The 23,090-nt window shown below is 38.6% G+C and overlaps 1 protein-coding gene across 2 annotated transcripts in view; it reads left to right on the plus strand.

Annotated features, from left to right (window-relative positions):
• The first annotated feature begins 1,253 nt into the window (after positions 1–1,253).
• Positions 1,254–23,090, plus strand: part of cltca (clathrin, heavy chain a (Hc)) — a 28,193-nt gene continuing 6,356 nt past the window's right edge. For both annotated transcript variants that reach the window (XM_055043636.1, XM_055043637.1), the window contains exons 1-19: positions 1,254–1,568; positions 10,378–10,585; positions 14,013–14,281; positions 15,244–15,405; positions 15,491–15,604; positions 15,718–15,891; positions 17,465–17,662; positions 17,785–17,985; positions 18,304–18,456; positions 18,548–18,670; positions 19,470–19,607; positions 19,688–19,852; positions 19,937–20,117; positions 20,398–20,561; positions 21,123–21,248; positions 21,327–21,469; positions 22,069–22,303; positions 22,399–22,521; positions 22,602–22,747. In XM_055043636.1, coding sequence (XP_054899611.1) covers positions 1,527–1,568; positions 10,378–10,585; positions 14,013–14,281; positions 15,244–15,405; positions 15,491–15,604; positions 15,718–15,891; positions 17,465–17,662; positions 17,785–17,985; positions 18,304–18,456; positions 18,548–18,670; positions 19,470–19,607; positions 19,688–19,852; positions 19,937–20,117; positions 20,398–20,561; positions 21,123–21,248; positions 21,327–21,469; positions 22,069–22,303; positions 22,399–22,521; positions 22,602–22,747 — 3,065 coding nt within the window. In that variant the 5' untranslated portion in view covers positions 1,254–1,526. The remainder of the gene's footprint in view (positions 1,569–10,377; positions 10,586–14,012; positions 14,282–15,243; positions 15,406–15,490; positions 15,605–15,717; positions 15,892–17,464; positions 17,663–17,784; positions 17,986–18,303; positions 18,457–18,547; positions 18,671–19,469; positions 19,608–19,687; positions 19,853–19,936; positions 20,118–20,397; positions 20,562–21,122; positions 21,249–21,326; positions 21,470–22,068; positions 22,304–22,398; positions 22,522–22,601; positions 22,748–23,090) is intronic.

Here is a 23,090-nt window from a genome sequence, read left to right on the forward strand (position 1 = left end):
TGTCCTCATGGTCTTGACATGAAGCTTGTCTGGTTTAGTAAATTTGGGGTTCCAAATGCATCAGAAAGAACAAGATTCTGGACGTAAACTACTGAAATAACCTTCTTCCACAGAGTGGCTCGATTCGGCTTTAGAAATGAGATTTTTTCAAAAGTCTGTTATCTGGGAGGAGCTCAAAGTAGAGTCACTGCTGTTTCACATTGAAAGAATTCAGTTTCCTGAAGAGAGCACGTCCCACAAGGAAGAGTAAGCATTTTTGTCTAATTACAGAACTTATTAATCCTCTCTGTTATTGTTTACATAACCTTTCCAGTGGCGTGCTCCTTTGCGCCTTAGTCTTTCTCTGGTTTTGAGATTCTTTACGAAATTCTTGTCATAAAATCTGAAGAGTTTGTTATTTGTTAATTTTTGCACTAAAATGCTTGCTGACTTCCTGACCTCTGTTGATGTCAATGCCAAAACACCACAAATGCAATTGTCAACCACACACAGATGACAAATACCATACACTCACTTCCCTGCAAACTCTACTTTTTCAGAAGCCGTGACTGCTGGGTCATCAAAATAAGGTCTCTACGAATGCGTCTCAGCAGTCAGTTATGCATTGTGTAATAATGTCACATCCTCTGCCAAGAGAAATTGTGGATGTAAAAAAGGGAAACGAATACTACAAGGTCTCACTCCACCTTACAGATATATAAGCATGTCTGTGTTCAAACGTTTGAAGTAGTAGCAACAATTTTTTAGTGAAGGTGAGATCCATCTGTGTAACCAAAGGTAATTTTCTTCACTTGCACATGGATCTATATTGAATAATATTTTGCACATTAAGCATTTCTTCAAAGTGAACCACTTTGTTGTTTTTTAAGCCCATAATGCATCTGCGTAATAAAGAAAATGTCCAAGACCTGGTTAAAAAAAAAGTTGCACGTCTTGTTTGGGTTTGAGTGATTTGATTGGCTACAATCCCTACACACCGCGTAGTAATGACGTTAATTTACAAAGACGAATGATGTGGCAAAAATCAAAGGGCGCACAGAAAGAAGTAGTTCCACTTTTACATCTGTAATCGCACACTGAAGCAATAAAGTCCAACCTTTCTGCTTTTAGATTTTAACGCAATGATGTTTACTGTAGATAAGTAAAAATCCAATTTGAAATATTATTTAGTTGAAACACAATGCACTTTTTAAAGAAGTGTGACATGGTATTCATCCGCCTCGTCGACTGCATTTCATTTCCGGGATATTTTCTCTGCTGACCAACCTCCATCGCCATTGCAGGTCCAGGGAGTCGGTGTAGTGGCAGTCGGTAATTAGCCGGGGAAACACCTCAACCGAAAGCTGACGGGACGAATGAAAAGCACCCTCACACCGGCAGCACACTCTGCGGAAGGTTTTGAATCATTTGAGAAGCGGGTTTTAGTGTTAGAGCCTCCCTGGCTGTCCGGCTAGGACCCGTGAGAAGCAGCAGCCTTAGTTTGTTAGCATTAGAAGAAATCGGAGGAGGGTGACAGGGGAACCGCCATGGCTCAGATCCTTCCTATTCGCTTTCAGGAGCATCTACAGGTACGAGAAACAAATGAATGACGCACTTGTTTAGCGAAGTTTGTCTTTTTTTACTTTCTATGATGTGATAAACTGTAGTTTCAGAGACTTTCTGTACTGAAGTTTGAGATTGCTAGCAGGCTAAGTTAGCTTTCGGGAGCCATGCTAACTAGCTTGACGGGGTGGATGACGTTTATCTGAACTAGCATCTATCAAGCTTGCTAACACACCGAGTAGACGCACTTGCTCTCAATTCAACCAAGTCTATATTATAACCTAATAACTCCTAAAAAAATAAAATAAAATTGTGACAGTTACAAACTTTATTCCAAAGTTTTTTGCTTTTTTTGTTGACAACTTATCCGTCCTTGACGGCATTATTGAATGGTACCAATTTTTAGAGTGCATACAGATGTAGTTTTTTAGCCCTCAACCATAAATCTTTTCCAGAGTTATAGACTTAGCTGTTGCATAATTGTCTTATGATAATGAACACAAATGGCTGCACGTTTGCTCGTAACTCCTTAAACACGGTGAAGGTAAAATCTCAGTGAACTCATGTTTAGTCGAAAGAGTTTAGTTGCTTAGAAGCACTTTATCATGGCCAGTTGTAGAATGGGTCAGGTGGTAAAGGACTATTTAAGTCAGGTGTATTGTCCATGTTGGCTGAGGCCGGTGGACTCACTGAGTGTTTAGAGTCAAACAGTTAGACACCCCCACCCCCTTCAAAAAACAACAATAAATAAACAGGGACACTACCATGTAGGTTTTACTCAAAGTAAAAAGTAGCTCCATTACTTTTTTTCTTTTCTTGTGAGGTTACTCATACCTCCTGTTTTAAAAGGCCACACCTTTCACCATCACCTGATTAAAGCAAGTTGTCTGCAAAAGTTATAAAATAAAACGGCGATGTTCTGTTTTTCTATTTTTAAAACATTAGGAATTTAAGGTTTTTCAATAAAGATTAATAGGTATTGCAAGTACAACTTGTTTTAACACATATTTCGGCTTCAAAGCTATAGAACAATCAGAATGGGGAGCTTTCTGCTGAAGTATGAACTTGAACTACACAAATGTTATTTAGGCACTGCAACCCCCTTCACTGTTTGTTCATCAGACATTGACCCCTGACAAGAGGTCAAGGTTAGGCACAGCCCCTTTAAAGAAAAAAAATTGTCATATCCCTTCTTTCCACAAAAAACTGATGCAAATGACAATTCCCATGGGAATTTTAGGATGAATTACTGTTAACTTTTCAATGCAGGTGCATTTTGCGTGTGTTTGAGCTTGCTTAAAATGTAACTAACTAAATGTCTTCCTGAAAACAAGTTTAAAATATTCATCTTGGCTATTGTCACAGCATTTGAGTTAATATGTGGGCCTGTCACAGGAGGCTGGGCTTCACAAAGCTGTGCAGTGAGCTTTTGTATTCACTTACAATAGAAAACAGGATTCTAGAATAATTTTTCGCTTGTTTCAAGCACTTTGATTGCAGGAGGGGAGTTGTACAGAAATTAACACAAAACTACTTGATAGATTAATCTGGACCAGTTCCCTGATGCTGCTTTCCTCTTCTGTTTTGCAAACATCAATTTTGATTTCCTTTCATATTAAGATAAATACTTTCTCACGAAACTGAAAGTTGCTTATTTACTTTTTCCTTCCGATTTGAACCATAAATAGTTCATTCATTCCCTTTTGTTACTTCCCAGTCGGTTTTGATTTGCTTTGACTTTCCCTGATTGTCATGTTTCATGGGTCTCTCAAAGCATTTTCTCGTGACAATTCGACTCCCAGGAGATCATTGGTAGTCATCACTAATGCATGATATGCATATGCTATTTCATACATGTTTCAAAATTTTCATTTTAACTGGTTTTGCTGTGAAAGAAAATGTTCACTACTTTTTTTTGTCTTCATTTTAAAAGGTTGATTTGATATAATTGGTTAATCCTTAATTTCACCGCGCAAAACATAGCAGCAATTTCATGTTTACAATGCTTGCCTGAAAGTGCTGAAACACTGAAAAAGGGAGAGGAGAAAACATACTTTAAATGTTTTGCAGGATACATTCATTCTGCAAAACAAATACTATATTTTTTGTCAAAAATTGCATGTTTAAAAAAAAAAGAAGAAAAAGATTTGTATTACTGAGTAAGCCCACTTGAAAGTAGTGTTTTGACCCTCTTAAAAATGTATGCTGTATGCAGACATGCCTAGTTCTGGTACGTTTTCTATAATTTTGGAGTTAAAATGCAGTGATATTTGTTATCTGCACAAATTTATTAAGAGAATATTACTGTTCTTTCATCTGTTTTCACAGTACTGAATATGAACTTCATTGTGGACTTTTAAAGTTCATTTGTAAAAAGAAATAATTGAAGTGAGTTTAAAATATCGCTTAAAGAAATTTCTACATCCTTATTGGTGAAGTCCCGGAGAAAGAAATCCCTTTTACCTGAAGCGATTACATGAGAAATGCTTTGCATCTCATGTTAACATTTTGGGGTGCATGGAGTTCACTGGTATATTTAGATAAATGCTGATTTCTTAGCTTTAACACAGAAAGTCTCAGTCAGCAAAAACCGTTGTTCTTTGGCTACTCTCTATCTCCCGTTTCCTGCCGTCTGTTACTCTCCTTCAAACTCAGCAAGCATGCCTATTGTCATCCGGTCAACATGCATAGCTTGCACTTTTATAAATCATCCATTTTTATATATTATATGCCAGATTGAAGTTAAAGACGTTTTAATTGGCGGAGAGTCGTTTTAATTGGTTGTATCTTAGCTTTATGCTGCTCACAAGACTTTCCACCCACCCCCATTATTATCTTAGTGCTTAGAAAAGTTACCTTTAGTGTTGCTAATGTTGGATTTTTCATTGAGTAATGTTTAATTTTTTTACAAAGTTGTGCAAGGCGTAGGATTATTTGTCGGTAAAAGGTTGGAATAGAAAACTGCTTAACATTAGGAAAATTAAGGGAAATGTTCAATGAGTGTTTACAGCCACCATGGTGAGCATGGAGTCTATATGAAGTTAAGACTGGTCTTTAAGTGTTCTCTTAAATCTCTACAAACTGGTTGATTCTGTTTCATCATGGGAACAAAATGGTCATTGCAAAGAAATTCCCATATTCCAAGCATTTGGAAAGTCAACTTTCCTTTCCAAGAGAAAACAATATGTTTTGTGTCAGGAAGAGACAGATCTGTCCAGTTCCCACATTTAAAAAGCCTATAATTATAAGTTGCATTAACATTACTTTTCTTTGCTTAAATCAGAGTTTATAAGTATACACAGTAATTTGTTGTTTACAAAAGTTGATTTTTATTTCCACACAACACAGGAAAACAACACGGGTTCACAAGCATAAGTGTTTCTGAAATTGTAACCTGCTGCTTGAGCTTCTTTATATTTAACCCACTGGTAGATTTGCTAGTTTGTTGTACCAAGCGTTTATAATGTCCCATTACAAATGTCAGTGTTGCACTTTGAACAATGCTTGTAAATGACCAGCTGATAACTCGTGACAGGCTGAGGATGCTGATTTGCTGAACACTTGACATTCTTCAGGACTTGCCTAAATGTTTGAGATAAAGGAAACGGATCTTTTCAAGCCACCTCTCTAAAACTGACCTGAAGTGGAGTTTAAAATGTCTTATCCTTCTTGTGTCTGGCTGGTCAGGTCCCCTCAGTAGCTCACCGTAGAGGAGGGATTATTATGCAGCCTTTTTTCTTTTTTTTATAAACTAGCTTCTGTACACAATGGGTCTCTAGCTTCCTGTCATAGAACATTGCACTGAACTGCTGCAAGCCTCAGCACATAGCATAGCATATCCTTTCCTGCCTTTTCTTGAACTTTACATGTTTGAAACATTAAAGATTTTTTTTAATGCTGAGCAGTCCTATACTGTCATTAGTGTCAGAATTAAAGGTCATATCTTTAGACTCTCAACTCCAGTTTCAAAGATCTTCAGTAGTGGCATCTTGTTACAGTTGACATTTAAACTCTTTAGTGTCTTATTTTAGGTTTGTATATTGTAAGATCATTACCTTAATTTGGCTATTTTCTTCTGGCTGCCAACGTTTGCTCATTAATCACATTTTGTAAGACATTGCAAGCATTACATTCAGCAAAAGGGCAATTTCTCTTCCTAAAACAACAAAAGTATAAGACGTCAAAAACAAAAAAGGTCTACATCATATCATCCAAGATCTGAATGAACGGCAAACATGTCTCTGTAGAACATGCAAGCTTCTTGCATATTTTTAAACTTTATCTTCACTGACCCAAGTTGAAATTCACTGATACTGTAAATAGCTGGGGTGCACCGGAACCCAGCTATTTGAATTTACATTTTTTTGAAACGGCTCTTATCCATCTATCTTATCTACCTTCGCAAAGGTCTGAAAATCAGCCACTGTCCTCTTTCGCTCTGCCATGAAAGATTTGACTGACAGATCTGGCCACCAGGTCATGTCTGCATTTGCTCAGTTAACAGTAGGGCTGCGCCGATTGCAGTTTTCTGGCCAATTATCTTTAAAAAGCTTGACCTGCCAATTCCGATTTTGGCAGATACCAATTTTTATGTCTGAAATGTTGCTTGATATAAAAGTTGTTGAATTGGCATCAAAAGAGGACAGTGGTTGATTCCAAATTCGATAAGATTGGTGGATAAGATCAGCTCCATATGTTAAAAAAAAAAGGCCAATCACCAATCTCCCAAAATTAAGAAAATTGGCACCTATAAATCAGTGCACCCCTAGTTAACAGTAATGAGTTTGGGTGCACCAATTGCAGCTCTCTGGCTAATCTGGCTTGCAAAAGTCAGATCTGCTTTTTTATGTATTTTATGGGGGATCTGAAATGTTGCTAAATACAGCAAGAAACCCTCTGAATTGGCAACCCTCTAAAAATTTAGCAACTTTTCAGACTCTGATGGTGTTGGCTATATGAAGTCTGTCAACCAAAGTAGGAATCAGCAGGTCTGGCTTTGTAAATGGTGCATTTTTGGTGTTGGGACTTTCACTCAGAGATTGGTTGTGGTTGCCATCCTGTAATCCAGGATGTTTCAGACTGATTTTCCAGATACTCTTATTGCCTGATGAAAGTGAGACTTTGTATGAACTTCAACTAGTCTGGGATGCATGATTACAGGAGAAAATTAGTTCTATTGCTATTTCACCATTTTGTCATTTCAGCTCCCATCTTGTTGTGGCACGCAATGATCTTTTTTTTCCCCTTTTACAGTGTATCTAATATGGAGGGTAGGACTGTTTGAATAGTTGGGCTGTTGTAAATTTTCTCTAACAGGAGGAAATGCAGACTGTTTCCATTTCCTTATCCAGACGTTTTCTTAAACTGATTTTTATTGCTGGATTATAGATATTTGAAAAAAAAAATGTATATAATTTTTTTTTTTTAAATGCCAACATGTTTTTGCTTAGTGATCAGCTGGAACCTTTGAAAGTCCCAGCTGAAAACTGAAAGTTGGAACTTGAACTCGGTCTCTGATCCCATTGACAGGACTCTACATGGTTTATTGGCTCCTGAGGAAAACGCCAATTTCAAGTGCAACACTTAAGTTTTTATTTTTGTTAAAGAAATGCATGAAGATAATTCTTCAGTTGGGAACAACTTTTTAAAATTTAGTCCAACCTGGTTGACTGCAAATATAAGATTTGAGTTTATCTGTGGTAAATGGAAAGGAAGTGAGCTAATGCATCACCTCTGCAAACTCTTCCAATAGAAAATACACCAGTTGAAGTGATTTTTTCCCCTTTTTTAAATGCCAACATTTGTTGCTGAAAGGAAATTCTTTTCATTATTAGATGCAGTAAAGAATCAAATCTGACCTTTTACACATGGTCAGACTGTCAATGCAGAAGCAAAGTATTAATCATTAGGATGCTCTGTTCATCTACAATGATGAAAAAAAAATGCTTAGTCATTCTGCTGTGAAACTGAATAGTGGAAGAAAAAATCTAGGTTTACCAGAAATGGCCTTCAGATCTTTTGCCCCTGCAAGCAGAGAGGCATCAGGTCCTCTTTATGAAGTTTGCTGTTCACCTTTATCCACATCCCTGATCCTAAACTACTTGTGTATTACTCATTAACCTCAGGTTCTTCTTTTTTCTGTCATATTCCCCAGTGATTTGCACACTTGGCTACTTGTGAACATGCCCCAAGCTGCTGCACAATTTAATATTTTTTCAGTTTTGCTAGATGTTATTGAACCATCTTGTGTTTTCTAAAGTATCTCATTTCAGTTTCTTTAATCACAGATGTAAGTAAATTGGATGCAAACATAGAATTTCTGAAAATTGATGAAGCATAAAGCAAATGGAAGTTAAAAGGCTGAATGCTTTAATTTAAATGGGCAAGGGTAATTTAAATGTGCATCGCTCAGCACAAGTGGCAAAAAGCAAATGCCAATGGTACCAAATTAAAGGTGGTGATACTTGAAGTTTTTGTCATGTTTAAAAACCTATTGTATAACTATGGCATCCCAAGTTAGTTGATTTTCAAACACTTCTATGGTAATTACCAGCTTCTTGTAAAAACTAGTTTCCCAGTTGCTCTTGTTTAAGCAACTCTTGTTTCAATTATCGTCTTGATGAGTCGCCCCACCTGAGATAAAAACGACTAAGAAAAAGGCAGAGACGGACCAGACTGGCTGACTAAATGATTTTCCACATTAGCTGAAGCGCCACAGGTTTGACCTGCTTTCACCCAAATTCCTGTTGATTGATGTCGCGGCTGTTTTTGACCAGTGGTTCACCAAATGTTTTTGTAGGAAGCCAGTCCACTAGACTAAACCGTGGTCTTGTCAGTTTCCCATCTTTGCATTATTTTTCCAATCATTGTGATGGTACCGTCCTGGCCTTTCCTGTTTTACTAGTGCTTGTCTTTGTGAATGAAAGGACTTCCTGCTAAACTCAAATGAGGGTTTTTTTTTTTGTTTTTGGATCATGTTGGTGTTGCATGCGTTTCAACTACTGTAGATGCTCCATTTGGTTTAAAGAGGGGAGGGTAAAACTGCATCAGAATATTTCTGTTCATATCTGCTTGTACTGCTGTGAGTTGCTGAACTGCAGCGTCACTGAGAGAACCAGGTTACACTCTGAAAGAATGTGGGTGGGGCAGAGCTGTGGGAAGGGTGTATCCCGTCATTGATAAACGTCGTCACCATTTCGTTGAGCAGTTCCTGGAAAAGTGAATGCCTGCTGATTAGCTTTGAATGATAGCAGTTTGCCAACTAAAATACAAACACCCATTTCAATTTGGCAAATTGGAGTTAAATGCCATCAGCCCCAGAAGTCTTCTCCACTCACCCCTACCCCCCCAAAAAAAATCTTGCTGCCTTTATAAATACTATAACCAGAGATTTATACTTTTTTTTATCAAATGCCTACAAAGAATGAACCATTGCTGTAATTTTCCAAACACGCATTGGTTAGGTACTCTGAGAAGTTGTACGAATTTGGTGTTACTCATTGGTTACACAACGAGAGGAAGTTGCAACAACACAACCTATTTGGGAAGTGTTTTCTGGTGGTTTCATTTCCTCTCGATTTTAAATCATAATATCGATGTCATCAAGAGTCGGTTCATTGGAAAAGGAAGAAGGCATGTGTAGTGGTTGAACTTGTGCATGGTTTTGTGGCGCATCGTAGGGCTGCAGAGTAGACTTGTTGCAACATCCTCATGTTAGTCCTGAACGTTGCAACATCCTTGACGGGAAAGAACTGTTTGCATTGCAGTATTTAAGGTGTTCGTTGAATTCAAAGTTTACTGCTTAATCTTTGTTTTTGACAAAGGCTCTGTTCAGCTGTTCACATCTGATGGTGATGGAAGCAACGAAGATGGAAAAATGGAAAGCATTGCAATGAGATGAGACGGCGAGAAATGAGGAGAAAATGTGTTAGTCACAAAAGTCACAAAATGTCATTTCAATATTCCACAGTAAAATTGCACACCACATGTTAATCTATTAGCATTTGGGCATGCTTGTTGGCTCATTTAGTGTACGCCTTTCAGTTCTGGTCTGCTTCCCAGGTACTGCTGTGTCAGTGTTTTTGTGAGGCAGAGAAATCCTTCCTATCAAACACCTTTTTTTATTTATTTTTTTATTTATATGTAGCAGTGGTCAAGAATGTGGCATCAAGGTTTTGGAATAGCTCTGTAATATCATAAACACATTAGGGCTGAAAGATTTAAATGAAATAATTGTCAGCTAATTTAACTGATGTGTGAACCCCAAAAAAGGAAATTTGCTGAAAAAAAATTGCCTTTTTATTTCGAGCAGTAATTAAGCCAAAACTGTACTATGTACATATTTTTACATTTCAGATAACACCATTGTCTTTATATATTTACCTTAAACTCCTCAGGTGGCATAATTTTAGCTTTGCCTAGTTCAAATTCCCTAAAGGAGGGCCATGTTTTTTAGGCAATAAATATTTATTTGCATCTATTGACGTTCGTCTATAAAAACAGGGCTTTAGTTTTCCAAATGAAACATCGACTACAATGGTTGCAACTGTTTTTTTAAAACGTGGCAATAGATTGGTTATCTACTCTCTAACTTGTCACTGAATCAGGAAGTCAAAAATAGTCCTGATGTGTTTTACTCAAGCCTTCAGTGATACTTCCTCTTGATTTTCCAAAAAGTGTCCTATTATAGTGACTTACATGCCACAGATCATAACATTTAATATTTTGCAGAAGAGCATTGAATGTGGAGCTGAGTTGTCTAAAGAAATTTTCTAACCCACTGGTGGATTTTTGTTCAGTCTGACATGTCTTTTGTCTTCTCCCTTTCTGCACCAGCTCCAAAATTTGGGAATCAATCCAGCCAACATCGGCTTCAGCACCCTGACCATGGAGTCTGACAAATTCATCTGCATCCGGGAGAAAGTGGGGGAGCAGGCCCAAGTAGTGATCATTGACATGGCCGACCCCAACACTCCGATCCGGAGACCCATCTCAGCCGACAGCGCCATCATGAACCCCGCCAGCAAGGTCATCGCACTTAAAGGTACGGTGCTATTAAATATGCAGATCAATGCTGCTTTAGAAAGACATGTTCGGCCAGAATTTAAGAATAGATTTCTAATGTTGCTATTTTTTAAACTGCATTAAAACTTCTGTTCAGTGTGAAGTTATTGGTTTTACGTTTTCAGAGCATGTTCAGTTTAATCATTAAGGTCTGTACACATGCAGCTTCTGTAGTTTTGTCATTAAATATGTTTTATTGGCCATTGTTTTTTTTAAACACCAAGCATTTCTCATGAAGACTAAAATAGCATATTTTTATTGTTTTTGTCCAGCTGCTATGACTGCTTTGACTTTTTTTGTTTTGTCTTTTTGTATGTTCATTTTTTTCTTACTGCTTTCTTATGTTTGCAGACGGTGAGTTGAAATTTCAATACTTGCTGTGGAAGGAAAATCCTGTTTAACGACAAGTAATTCTGAGCAAACCAAACTTATCTAAAATTATTCACTCTGTTTTTTTTATATATATTAAAGCAGAAATGCCATTGGAGGACATTTCTGTCAATTTTTAAACCTTTAACTCCAGTTTGCTCATTGTGTCCATCACCTTCAGTGAAAATTATTTGTAAACAGGATTTAGCTTTCACAGCCTTACAGCTTGCTGGCATTCCATCATTTTTATATTCAAAATGATTTAAAACATGTTCATGTGGCATTATGGGTAGGAATTTCATTTTAATTCATGTTTCCATTTGAAATCTGCGTGCTTATCCATCTGAAATTGAAATGGCACGTTTTCACTCATCTTCCAGCAATGCTTAATGTGTGATTTTTAAGAGTTCAAATGTTTTTGTACATTTTTATAATTCTAATATATTGACTCAAATTTGCTTTTGAGTTGAACAGACATTTAATATTTTGACTGCCATCTCTTGCTCAGTTTTTTGTTGGGACAGCTTCACTGATCATAACTATCACATTTGATTCAATTTATATATATATATTTAAAAAAATTGATTCTGTGTTTAGATCTAGGCTTTTCTTTATCAAGCATTTTAAATCGCAATATTCAAGCCAAAAAACCCCTGATCTGTAGCTTTATTTCTGGCAAGTGTTGCATAGACATTAAATCACAGCCGACCCCAGGACCGGCATTGAGAACTTAAAAAAAGAAATTTTATTTAGAAAAGGGGGGGATAAATCTAAATCTGACTTAAGAGATGAGACCACAGAGAAAACTGGAAATTGGTGTCAGCCTGGACAAGCCCAGATGCTGCATTTCTAATTGTAACTAGGAGTTAATATGGATATTTATTATGGTTGTGGTAAAATATAAGAATTTCAAGATAAAAATGAGGAGGACCTGATATTTTTAAGAGAATAGAATTAAAGTCCTTAATTCCAGGTTTTCCTCCTGTGCATCATAAGGCTGGCTGGCCACCAGGCTTTACTTGTGCCCCCACCAGGCTAAACATTATATATTTAAAGTCTTTTTAAAATGTTTGCATTTTTTAAGGCTTTACAGTTGGTGTACAGGTTCAAATCGGCCAATCTTTCAATAACACATATTTATCAAGTGATCAAATTTCCTGTCGACTTTAGATGTTTTTTTTTTTTTTTTTACTCAAAAACACAACTGCGCTGGATGAATAAGTGCTTAGCATCCAAACACTGTTCTTAGCAAGTTTTCTGGGGGAATCCTTGAATTATATTTTCAATCTCTGGCCTTACATGCTTATATACACTTAGAATTTCAATAGTCCTAAAGCTTTACTACTTTTATTCAATCTTTTGTTTTTTTAATAAATGCTTTTGTGGTTAATTCATTCTATGACTTGTAGTTCTAGTTTGAGTTATTTAAAAAAAACGTCAAAACTACAGAGCACAACACAGGAAAGCATTGGGGCCTTAACATTTAGCTCAGACATCCAGCCTTCTCAACAAAACGTCAGAGCTCTGCTTCATAAACTGGCAAATTATGTTAAGACGATAAAAATCTGAATGTTTGCTACATTATTCACTACGAGTTCCTTTAGTGGTTTGCCTTCATAACAGATCTCAGTAATTGGCTTAAGTCACAAATAAAGAAAATGAGTCCAAATACGCTCTACAGAAAGGTTGGATAATCTAAGTGTGTAGGGAAAAAGTCATATTTAACATCCTTACTTGGCTTATTCGTCTTAAACTGAAATGTGTTGGAAGTTATTTATTTGTATGCTTTTATGCACATACCCTACCATGACACTTTCAAATTTATAATAGATAAAACAAATTACCTTTGTCATGAAGTAAAAAGTCAAACCATTGTGTACCATTTTGAGGCAGGACTGACACATTATGTGAAGTTTAATGAAATGTAGGAAGAGAATGAAATAAATTGGCACGATGCATGCAGTACGTAGGATCAGTTTCTAAGCCCCTTGCTATTTATACATTTTAGTGTGAACCTAGTAAAGACCCTTTCTTTCCGTCTTGCCTACTCTTCATTGTATCATAATTTTGCGGTGTGAGCCCTAACCTGTTCATTTAACTACACTTGACGGATTAACACGATGCGTATGCACAGGTGCAACTACTCCTTGTGATCCCATTAATGCTTGCTCTCTAAAATGCGGCTGCCTAATCAAGCGGTCCATACAACAGAATGCTTATTATACTCTGATTCTATGGCTATGTGATCTCGATGGCTGTGAAAATGCATTTGGGTATTTAATACGCAAACAAATATCTCACTGCTTTTTTAAATGAAGCTTAAGCTCACTAAATTAATCCCAACTAATAAGACACAAAATGCAGGTGAGTGAACATTTTGTATATAATTTAATGTCCACTTCATACAACTTAAAAAGTACCCAACAAAGACAAGTCATTTTTTATCAGCTTTTGTCTTGACTAAAGGTATAAAACTTGCATACTTTTTTTTTTTTTTGACTTTTTTTCTTAGTGGCTTTTTTCACATAGTCATAATTACTTCAGTTACTGAGAACAAGTCACACTTCTGGCCAGTTTATTGAATATTAGTTGATTTATTTCTTAATATCAGAACTTTATCAGCCAACAGTGCATCTTTAATATTTTGCAAACAGGTATAAAATATATCACTTTTTTTCTCTCTCTCTGACATCTTGTAGACATTTCTTAGAATTGGAACATGGATTTTCTTGAAGTATAAATTTGGTCTGCATATTTACTATTGGTGTATCTTCTTTGGAAGTCAAATGTTTTTGTCCCCAATTTCTTTCTTTTTTTTTTTTTTCAATGCTCCTCTTGCTTGATTAGACAGTTTCCTACTGCAGCATGTTTGGTATCCCCTTGTCCATCACCACTGCCATCCTTAATCAATGATACTTTAATTTAAATTTGGTGTTTTGCAAAAAATCAAACGTGTGTGGGGAATGATGGTGGAAACGCATCAGAAACTCTAATGTTCTCTTTGGGTATGGCTCCTGCTTTTATCCTCTTCTCCATAGCTGCCAAAACCCTTCAGATCTTTAACATTGAGATGAAGAGCAAGATGAAGGCACACACCATGACAGACGACGTGACTTTCTGGAAATGGATCTCTCTGAACACGGTTGCTCTTGTGACTGACACTGCCGTTTACCACTGGAGCATGGAGGGCGACTCTCAGCCTGTCAAAGTTTTTGATCGCCACTCCAGCCTGGCAGGCTGCCAGATCATCAACTACCGCACTGACGCCAAGCAGAAATGGCTCCTTCTCATTGGTATCTCAGCTCAGGTAATGTAACGTTTTTGGGGTTTTTTTTCTCCTTTTTGGGCGGAGGGGGTATTAGTTAATCCTGGCAATAACGAGACCTGGCAGCATTTTAGGGCAGTCCAAATATTTTTTTAAATCTTCTGCCCTTATATATGCGATTTGGTATATTTATAGCACATAAGATACTTAACCAAAATACAAAGAAACTTGCAGAGAAAAAAGAAAAGAGCTTTACTCAAAATTATGGATGTGCTGATCCACTTTTTTTTCACTTCCAATGTTGACATGAGGTTTATCAGCCAATAGAGAAAACACTTGTGAAAACACTTGAAGCTATTTTTTGGAACAGACATAAATGTACTGATCTACAAATTTATGTAAAAACTGCCAGCACAGAACACTTAAATACACTAATAGCTTCACAAGCTTGGTCAAACAGGTAAAAACACGACTTTAATGTGTTCAGTCGGTTCAATTTGGAGTATAACGGCGAATGTAAAAATACTTTTTTACATTCGCCGTGTTCCAACACTTTCTAAGTCAAGTGACTCAGAATGTGTAATTAGGATTTCCAAATATAATGTAAAATAACATGGCATGACATCACTTGGAGCACAAAGCATAGACTGAATAGATCTGACCTTGTGGCTCAGGCACATTGTCACAATAACAATCCAGAGTTCTTTTTGTTTTTCAATATTAACATTTCATTGGTGTTTCTCCAGTCAAAATGCATTTGAATGGATGTTAAAGGCACAAAATTGCTCAATTGAATTAAAATTGTGATCTGAAGAAAAAATAAATCCCTGCGAACACACAGCCTTGCCCTCTTTGATGCATTGCACAATGTGCAAAAATAAAATTTAGAAATATGTGAAATATCAAAGTTTTCTTTTGTCACATTAGTAGATGTTTACCTAAATGTGTTGGAGATTACACTCATTTTTATTTAATTTATTTTATTATTATTATTTTTTTTGCAGCAAAACAGGGTGGTGGGAGCCATGCAGCTCTACTCCGTTGAAAGAAAGGTTTCTCAGCCCATCGAAGGCCACGCTGCCAGCTTCGCCCAGTTCAAGATTGAAGGAAACGCAGAAGAGTCAACTTTGTTCTGCTTTGCTGTGAGGGGCCAGGCTGGAGGAAAGGTGAGCATTTGCTCATTGTAGTTGTATGTTGGGGAGAAATGAACCAATAAATCAAGTTTTTTTTCTTTTTTTCTGCTTGTCCCAGCTGCACATCATTGAGGTGGGAACCCCACCAACTGGTAATCAGCCATTTCCAAAGAAAGCAGTGGATGTCTTCTTTCCTCCTGAAGCACAGAATGACTTTCCCGTGGCCATGCAGGTGTTTCATTAAGAACGGCAAAACAAGCATTACTTGACATGCCAGTTTCTGGTGCAAATTCTTTTTTTTGTGTCATTGGAAGGAAAATGGTTTAATTTTTCTTTCTTTTGCAGATAAGTGCAAAGCACAATGTGGTTTTCCTCATTACCAAATATGGCTACATCCACCTGTACGACCTGGAGACTGGAACCTGCATCTACATGAACCGCATCAGTGGGGAGACCATCTTCGTCACGGCGCCACATGATGCCACCTCGGGCATTATTGGGGTCAACCGAAAGGGACAGGTAAACTTACCAACCGGTGACTGTCGCATTGCTGTTGACCCAGAACGTGGACGCTCGATCATATTAATGTAACTGCATATTTCTGCTGACGACTACCTATAGTTCATTATAATCTGTCAAACAATATATCGTACACCTTTCATTTAATTTGTGGTGGCTTAATCGAATGATTGAAACATCAAATGTCGCGTTGTGGCACGGGCCTCTGAAAGAAGCTCCTGCTTTATCATGAGGCAAGCTCAGACTCTGCCAGCAGGCGCTCTAAATAATCCATGAGCTAGTGTGTCACACACACGGAGTGGAGAGGGTTGGATGTAGCTGTAGCCGAACCAGCAAGGAGAACTGGATCCAGCCAGCTGATTAATAATGTTCCATTCAGGCCACACACCACATGAATAATTGAGTGGAGGGAGGAAAGTTGATCCGCGTCGCGGCAGACATGCCTGCATGTGGGGGACAGTCATGCATCTGTGTGTGCGCGCTTAAGTCACGTGGATATGCACGGAGGCAGTGATCTGATAGAAAATAGGCCACTGCTTTGGCCTCTAGTGCTAACAGACGCATTGGTTGGTTTAGCAGCAAAGTCTGGTAATCTGATATCTTTAATGCAACACTGCAGTGCTATATTCAATCTATAAAACGCTACTTTACATTTAAAGTAAAGTAGTGCTCTTCATGCTCTTGTACTTTATGCATTAAGTCAAAGATTTGTTAGTTCTGCTGGAAAAAGAATGAATAATGATAGATTAGGATAAATTGAAGTTGGGAATGTTTATTACTGTTTTTCTTCCTGTATTTGACAGTTCGACATTTTTAGCCATCTTAGGAGTAACCAGTGTTTTTGAGGTCTACCCCAAGACAAAATCAGTAATTTAAGAAGCAGAAACCCAGATAGTTATAAAATCATGTGAAAAAAGATTGTGATGAGGAATAAAAACACTCAGTCGTGTGCCATTTTGGAAGTGAAAGAACATCTGAAATCACAAAGAAGCTTTATATTAATGTTCAGCATCGAGTGCCCTCAACCTTTCCCTCAGCCTCCTTATTGATTTTCCACACCACAATCTCTGCCGTTTTTCTTCCCCCTTTTGCTTTCAACATATTTCTTCTTTACTATCCATCAGTGAACTTGATACTACTACTCATGTTACATTTGATACTTGCTGCTCTGCTGTGTATGTTTACTCTAGTATCTGTATCTTTTCCTCTACACATCTGATTAGTAAAATACTTACACAGTGGGGTATTTCATCCTTTTCCATACAAACATTAACTCCTCTACCGTCCCCTCCTCCCCTTTGTTCCTCCTCCTTTAATTTGACCTTTTCAGTTGCCTGGCCACTCCAAAAAACTAATTTAGATTAGCTAAGTGTCCTGGTGATTTTACAGCACAGCTTGGAGGGAAGGAAACTGGTTTTAAGCTGAACAAAGTTATTCACATTTCACTTTTTTGTGTGAAGTTTCATTTTTGGTTTTCTTGATAGAGCTATGACGGATACTAACCACTCCTGAAAACTCTATTTTCTTTTTTTAGTCCTGTATTTCAATGACTTATAAAAGTCTCTTGACCCAGGTGCTGTCTGTCTGTGTGGAAGAAGAAAACATCATTCCATACATCAACAATGTGCTGCAGAATCCAGATCTCGCCCTCCGCCTGGCTGTCCGCAACAACCTGGCTGGAGCTGAAGAGCTCTTTGCACGCAAGTTCAACAATTTGTTTGCTGCTGGCAACTACTCTGAAGCTGCCAAAGTTGCTGCTAATGCACCAAAGGTATTTTTTTCAGCTCTTTTATTTTTTGTATTTGGCTGTAATTATTCCAGCTTTTTTTGAGCTACCCCATTGTTTTAATCTTCAGTTCCCTTCTGATTCCTTTATTTATTTTCCTCTTTCAGGGAATCCTTCGCACACCGGATACCATCCGCCGCTTCCAGAGCGTTCCCACTCAGCCGGGCCAGACCTCCCCGTTGCTGCAGTACTTTGGTATCCTGTTGGATCAGGGCCAGCTCAACAAGTTTGAGTCCCTGGAGCTTTGCAGACCCGTCCTCCAGCAGGGACGAAAGCAGCTTCTGGAGAAGTGGCTGAAGGAAGACAAGGTATTTTAAACATTTAGCTCAGCCTGCTCTCACACACACAGAGGCGTTTCCTGCCACTTCCTGTCTTGCTTTGTTTACACAAACCGGTAGTTTGTTTGCGAATGCATGAGATCATTTGATATTCTAAGAATTCATGTACTTCCCTTTAAAACTGAGGCTCCATCTCGGATTCCTCAACAGTAAATAAATGAATGCTTTGGGGTTGAAATGGTTTATCTTTAAATTTAATATCAATGGTTTTATATTTCTCTATTTCCTTTCTTGCATTACAATGTTTTATAGAAGTCCAATCCAACTTTATGTCACTGCTCATTTCAGTTGGAGTGTTCAGAGGAACTGGGCGATCTGGTGAAGGCGGTGGATCCGACTTTGGCCCTCAGCGTGTATCTGCGGGCTAATGTCCCCAACAAGGTCATTCAGTGCTTTGCAGAGACTGGTCAGTTCCCCAAAATCGTCCTGTATGCCAAGAAGGTACGAAGGTCCAACTAAACCTGACAGATCAAAGTAAGGTTTTATTTTCGTTGCATTTAAGGTTTGAGTTGATGAGTATTTCGTTTTGAAGGTGGGCTACACCCCAGACTGGATCTTCCTGCTCAGAAACGTGATGCGCATAAACCCAGAGCAAGGCCTGCAGTTTTCACAGATGCTGGTCCAGGATGAAGAGCCATTAGCAGACATCACACAGGTCAGATGGGTCTAGTTTTGCCATTTGCACATGAAGACAATTAATCCTAACTTGACTTTGAAGTCAATGTAGGACTTGACTTGCAGTTGTAGATTACTGCACTGTAATTGAGTAACTGTGCAGGATACAGCAGTGGAATTCAGCTATATTTTGGTATAAAGGAAATGCACTGCTTCCTTTACTTCCAACGTCTGCAGAATCTCTGCAACGCAAACACAAACTGCTGACAGAGCGTTGTGTTCCCCACAGTGCTGTAGAGACAGATGAAGACTTTAGAAATGACTTAGTCATGAACACTTTACAGTCTTGAATCAGTGATAGTATGTTTACATATTCTATAAACTCATGCAAAATGTTTTCCAAGATGAACACAATTATTGTTTTTCAAAATCTTGGGTAAACAAATTTTGTCTTTTTTTTTTTTCTTTAGTTCTTTATGCTGAGCAGGATTTTTTTTCTGTTTTTTTTTTCCCCAGTTCTTTCTGAATCTCATTGCTTGATAAGATATGAAATGGGCTCCAACATTAACTGAGTTCTCATATCAGTTCATTCAACAAATAGTATCATAAAATGTGAAGGCAATGTGCTGCTTTTTTGAAAACTTTTTTTTTAAGATTTCTTGTTGGAAATGCAATAGGATTGTTGGTCCTCTTGCAGCCCAGAGTGTAGTGGCTGAGTTTGGCAATATTTACACTTTTAAATGGATAAAAATGCATTTTTATCTTGTATAATTAGTGGTGGCTGCATATTTTTAGCTGCCTTTTCTTTAAGATTTCACCTTGTGTCTGTACCTGCTTAGATTGTGGACGTTTTCATGGAGTACAACCTGATCCAGCAGTGCACCTCTTTCCTCCTCGACGCTTTAAAGAACAACAGACCGTCAGAAGGGCCACTGCAGACTCGCCTGTTGGAGATGAACCTCATGCACGCCCCCCAGGTGGACCGGTGTTCACATTGTCAAAAAATGGTAGACGCCGTACAAAAATGTTTGTTCTAATGCTTCTGTTGTGCCTGTAGGTTGCTGACGCTATCCTGGGTAACCAGATGTTCACACACTATGACCGCGCTCACATCGCCCAGCTGTGCGAGAAGGCCGGTCTGCTTCAAAGGGCTTTGGAGCACTACACAGACCTGTATGACATCAAGCGTGCTGTGGTGCACACACACCTCCTCAACCCTGAGGTAGAATCCTTTCTTTGTCAGAACAACCTTTCCTTTTGTGTGGGGGGGCTTTATCTTTTTGTCTGAACAAATCTTCTACTCCAGTGGCTGGTGAACTTCTTCGGCTCGCTGTCGGTGGAAGATTCAATGGAGTGCCTCAGGGCCATGCTCTCGGCTAACATCCGCCAGAACCTGCAGATCTGTGTTCAGGTGGCTTCCAAGTACCATGAACAGCTCTCCACTCAGTCTCTCACTGAGCTCTTTGAGTCCTTCAAGAGCTTCGAAGGTGAGAACCCAGGAATCATGGTTTCTGTTGCCATGATTCACCTTAATAAAACGTTTAACTTCTTTCACTTTCAGATCTTATCCTATTTTAGTTGGCATTAGTTTAATGCAAATCTTTCAAACCTGCCTCATTCAACTGTAATTGGCTGGCATGAGTGCATTAGTAGGACAGTAGACTCAGTCACACCAGATGAGATCATAACTGCTCATTTTTATGCAGGTGTATTTAGTGTTTGAAGTCATGGATGTTTATGAACTTGAATTGCCCTTGTGTCCCTCAGGTTTGTTCTACTTCCTGGGCTCTATTGTGAACTTCAGTCAGGATGCTGAAGTCCACTTCAAGTACATCCAAGCTGCCTGCAAAACGGGCCAAATTAAAGAGGTGGAGAGGATCTGCAGAGAGAGCAATTGCTACGATCCGGAGCGCGTCAAGAACTTCCTCAAGGTGTTTTTTTATTTATTTATTTTTTTTAAAGAAATTTGCATCTGGGTTTTTTTATTTGTTGCCGTTTTTAAATTGTTTTAACAGTCGTGCACACATGTTGATGATCAGTGTGAACAAACTGGCTCTAAGCAGCTTGCTTGTATCTCTTCTAAATGTTGATGGTGGTGAATTTTCTTTCTCTGCTTTTCTGCTTTGAAATGGCAGGACATGTATCAGGTAAACTTTCTCTTCTCCACCGCAGGATACTGATTTGTTTTCCTTTGTCCTTGTGCCTCTTCTCTTGAAACATGGAAATGAAACCTGCCTTTGTATGGAGGCGTATATTTGTATACACCACAGTCCATACGCTATATGGATGCGGTACAGGTCATGTAGTGCTAGTCAGTTGGTTGTGCTGTAATTGGAGTCACTTGTAACCTGTGCTTGAGTTTTAGAAATGTTTTAAGCAAAATAGCAGTAAAGGATAGACCCTGTGCTATCAGATTGGAGTAGATGGAGTTATAGAAGTTGTTGTACATGTTGCATCTTGCTAACATCTCCCTTTCGATTTGTGATGCACAGGAAGCCAAACTCACCGACCAGCTGCCGCTCATCATCGTCTGCGATCGGTTTGATTTTGTCCACGACCTTGTCCTCTACCTGTACAGAAACAACTTGCAGAAATACATCGAGATTTATGTGCAGAAGGTGAGAACCACAGCAGTGCATTTTACCAGCAGCCGTAATCCTTGTTTGAAATGCTCACTGTGGGATTTTGTGTGGCAGGTGAATCCCAGCCGTCTCCCAGTCGTCGTCGGCGGCCTCCTGGATGTGGACTGCTCTGAGGACGTCATCAAGAGTCTGATTCTGGTCGTCAGAGGACAGTTCTCCACAGATGAACTGGTTGCAGAGGTGGAGAAGAGGAACAGGTGCTCTAACAATTCACACACTTTAGCTTTCTTTACTTAACTCTTAAGATGATTAAAGGAATCCCATGAAGTTATTAGAAGTGGTTCACTTTTCTGTTTTTTGAACCAAATAAAGCAAAAACTATCGCACTTGAGTTTTGGGTAGAACGTGTACAAGGAAAGATGTTTATCTTTAATGTAAAATGTCTATATTTTTTGTACTATTGTGGCTTAATTTTATCTTAGTGGTAGGCCTGTCACGATAAAAGATTTTGCTGGGCGATTAATTGTCTCAAAATTATTGCCATAAACGATAATATTGTTTGAGAACCTTTTCACACTGATTTAATGAAAATTACATAATGCATGTGATTTCCTGCCAAAAGGTAGATACACTTTACTTTCAAAAGAACACTTAACACTGGGACTGATGCACAAAATAAATAGAACCAAAAACAAATTTATCGTGTGATTTATCGTTTATTGCGACAGGCCTACTTACTGGGTTTTTGTTCCTAATGGAAGTGCTTTTACAGTCTGTAAACTCCAGTTAATTAATCAATTACTACATACTTGCCAATTCAATTGATTCATCGTTGATGCTGTTCTATTTGTCCCAGACTGAAGCTGCTGCTGCCCTGGCTGGAGTCCCGCATCCATGAAGGCTGTGAAGAACCTGCTACCCACAACGCTCTGGCTAAGATCTACATAGACAGCAACAACAACCCCGAACGCTTCCTGCGGGAAAACCCGTTCTACGACAGCCGTGTGGTGGGAAAGTACTGCGAGAAGAGAGACCCTCACCTGGCCTGTGTGGCCTATGAGCGGGGACAGTGCGACCAGGAGCTCATCAATGTGAGGATAAATTTAATTCATTCTTATCCTGTGTCCACATGTTTGTTTTTTTTTGTTTTTTTACATCGGACATAAATTTTATTTTCTCCCATCAGGTTTGCAATGAGAACTCTCTGTTCAAGAGCTTGTCTCGCTACCTGGTGAGACGTAAAGACGCAGAGCTGTGGGCCAGTGTGTTGCTGGAGAGCAACCCCTACAGACGGCCACTCATTGACCAGGTAGCGTCTGAAGACCTGACAATAAAGCTTCCTTCCCACCTTCTCCTGGTGCTTCTCTCAGACTCCGTTTCTGTCCTCAGGTGGTCCAGACGGCTCTGTCGGAAACCCAGGACCCGGAGGAGGTTTCGGTCACCGTCAAAGCCTTCATGACTGCTGACCTGCCCAATGAGCTCATTGAGCTGCTGGAGAAAATAGTGTTGGACAACTCTGTCTTCAGTGAACACAGGTAGGGATGTTCGTCACTTCAACCGTTAGCCAAAAGTCATAAATTCATTAAGGCCTTAAATTGTCTTAAATTATTTTAAGAAAATGCAATTTGGCCTTAAATACATTAATCACAAGCCCTAAATTAAATTTTATATCCTATGTTAAAAAAAAAAAAATTCTCATGGGACTTTTCTGTCAAGCAAGTTTGAGTTGACGTCTTTATTGGGTTATTAACTCAAAGCATTTGAGGCTACCAGTAACTAGCTGCTAATGCACCCTTGATAGCTAGCAAGATTTTCATGTCCATTGTGGATAAGTACAAGTTTGGCACCAATGTATTGTACTTTGTGCAGTTGTCACAA

This window comes from Poeciliopsis prolifica, unplaced genomic scaffold, assembly GCF_027474105.1.
Source record: "Poeciliopsis prolifica strain line A6 unplaced genomic scaffold, Auburn_PproV2 SCAFFOLD019, whole genome shotgun sequence".
Lineage (NCBI taxonomy): Eukaryota > Metazoa > Chordata > Actinopteri > Cyprinodontiformes > Poeciliidae > Poeciliopsis > Poeciliopsis prolifica.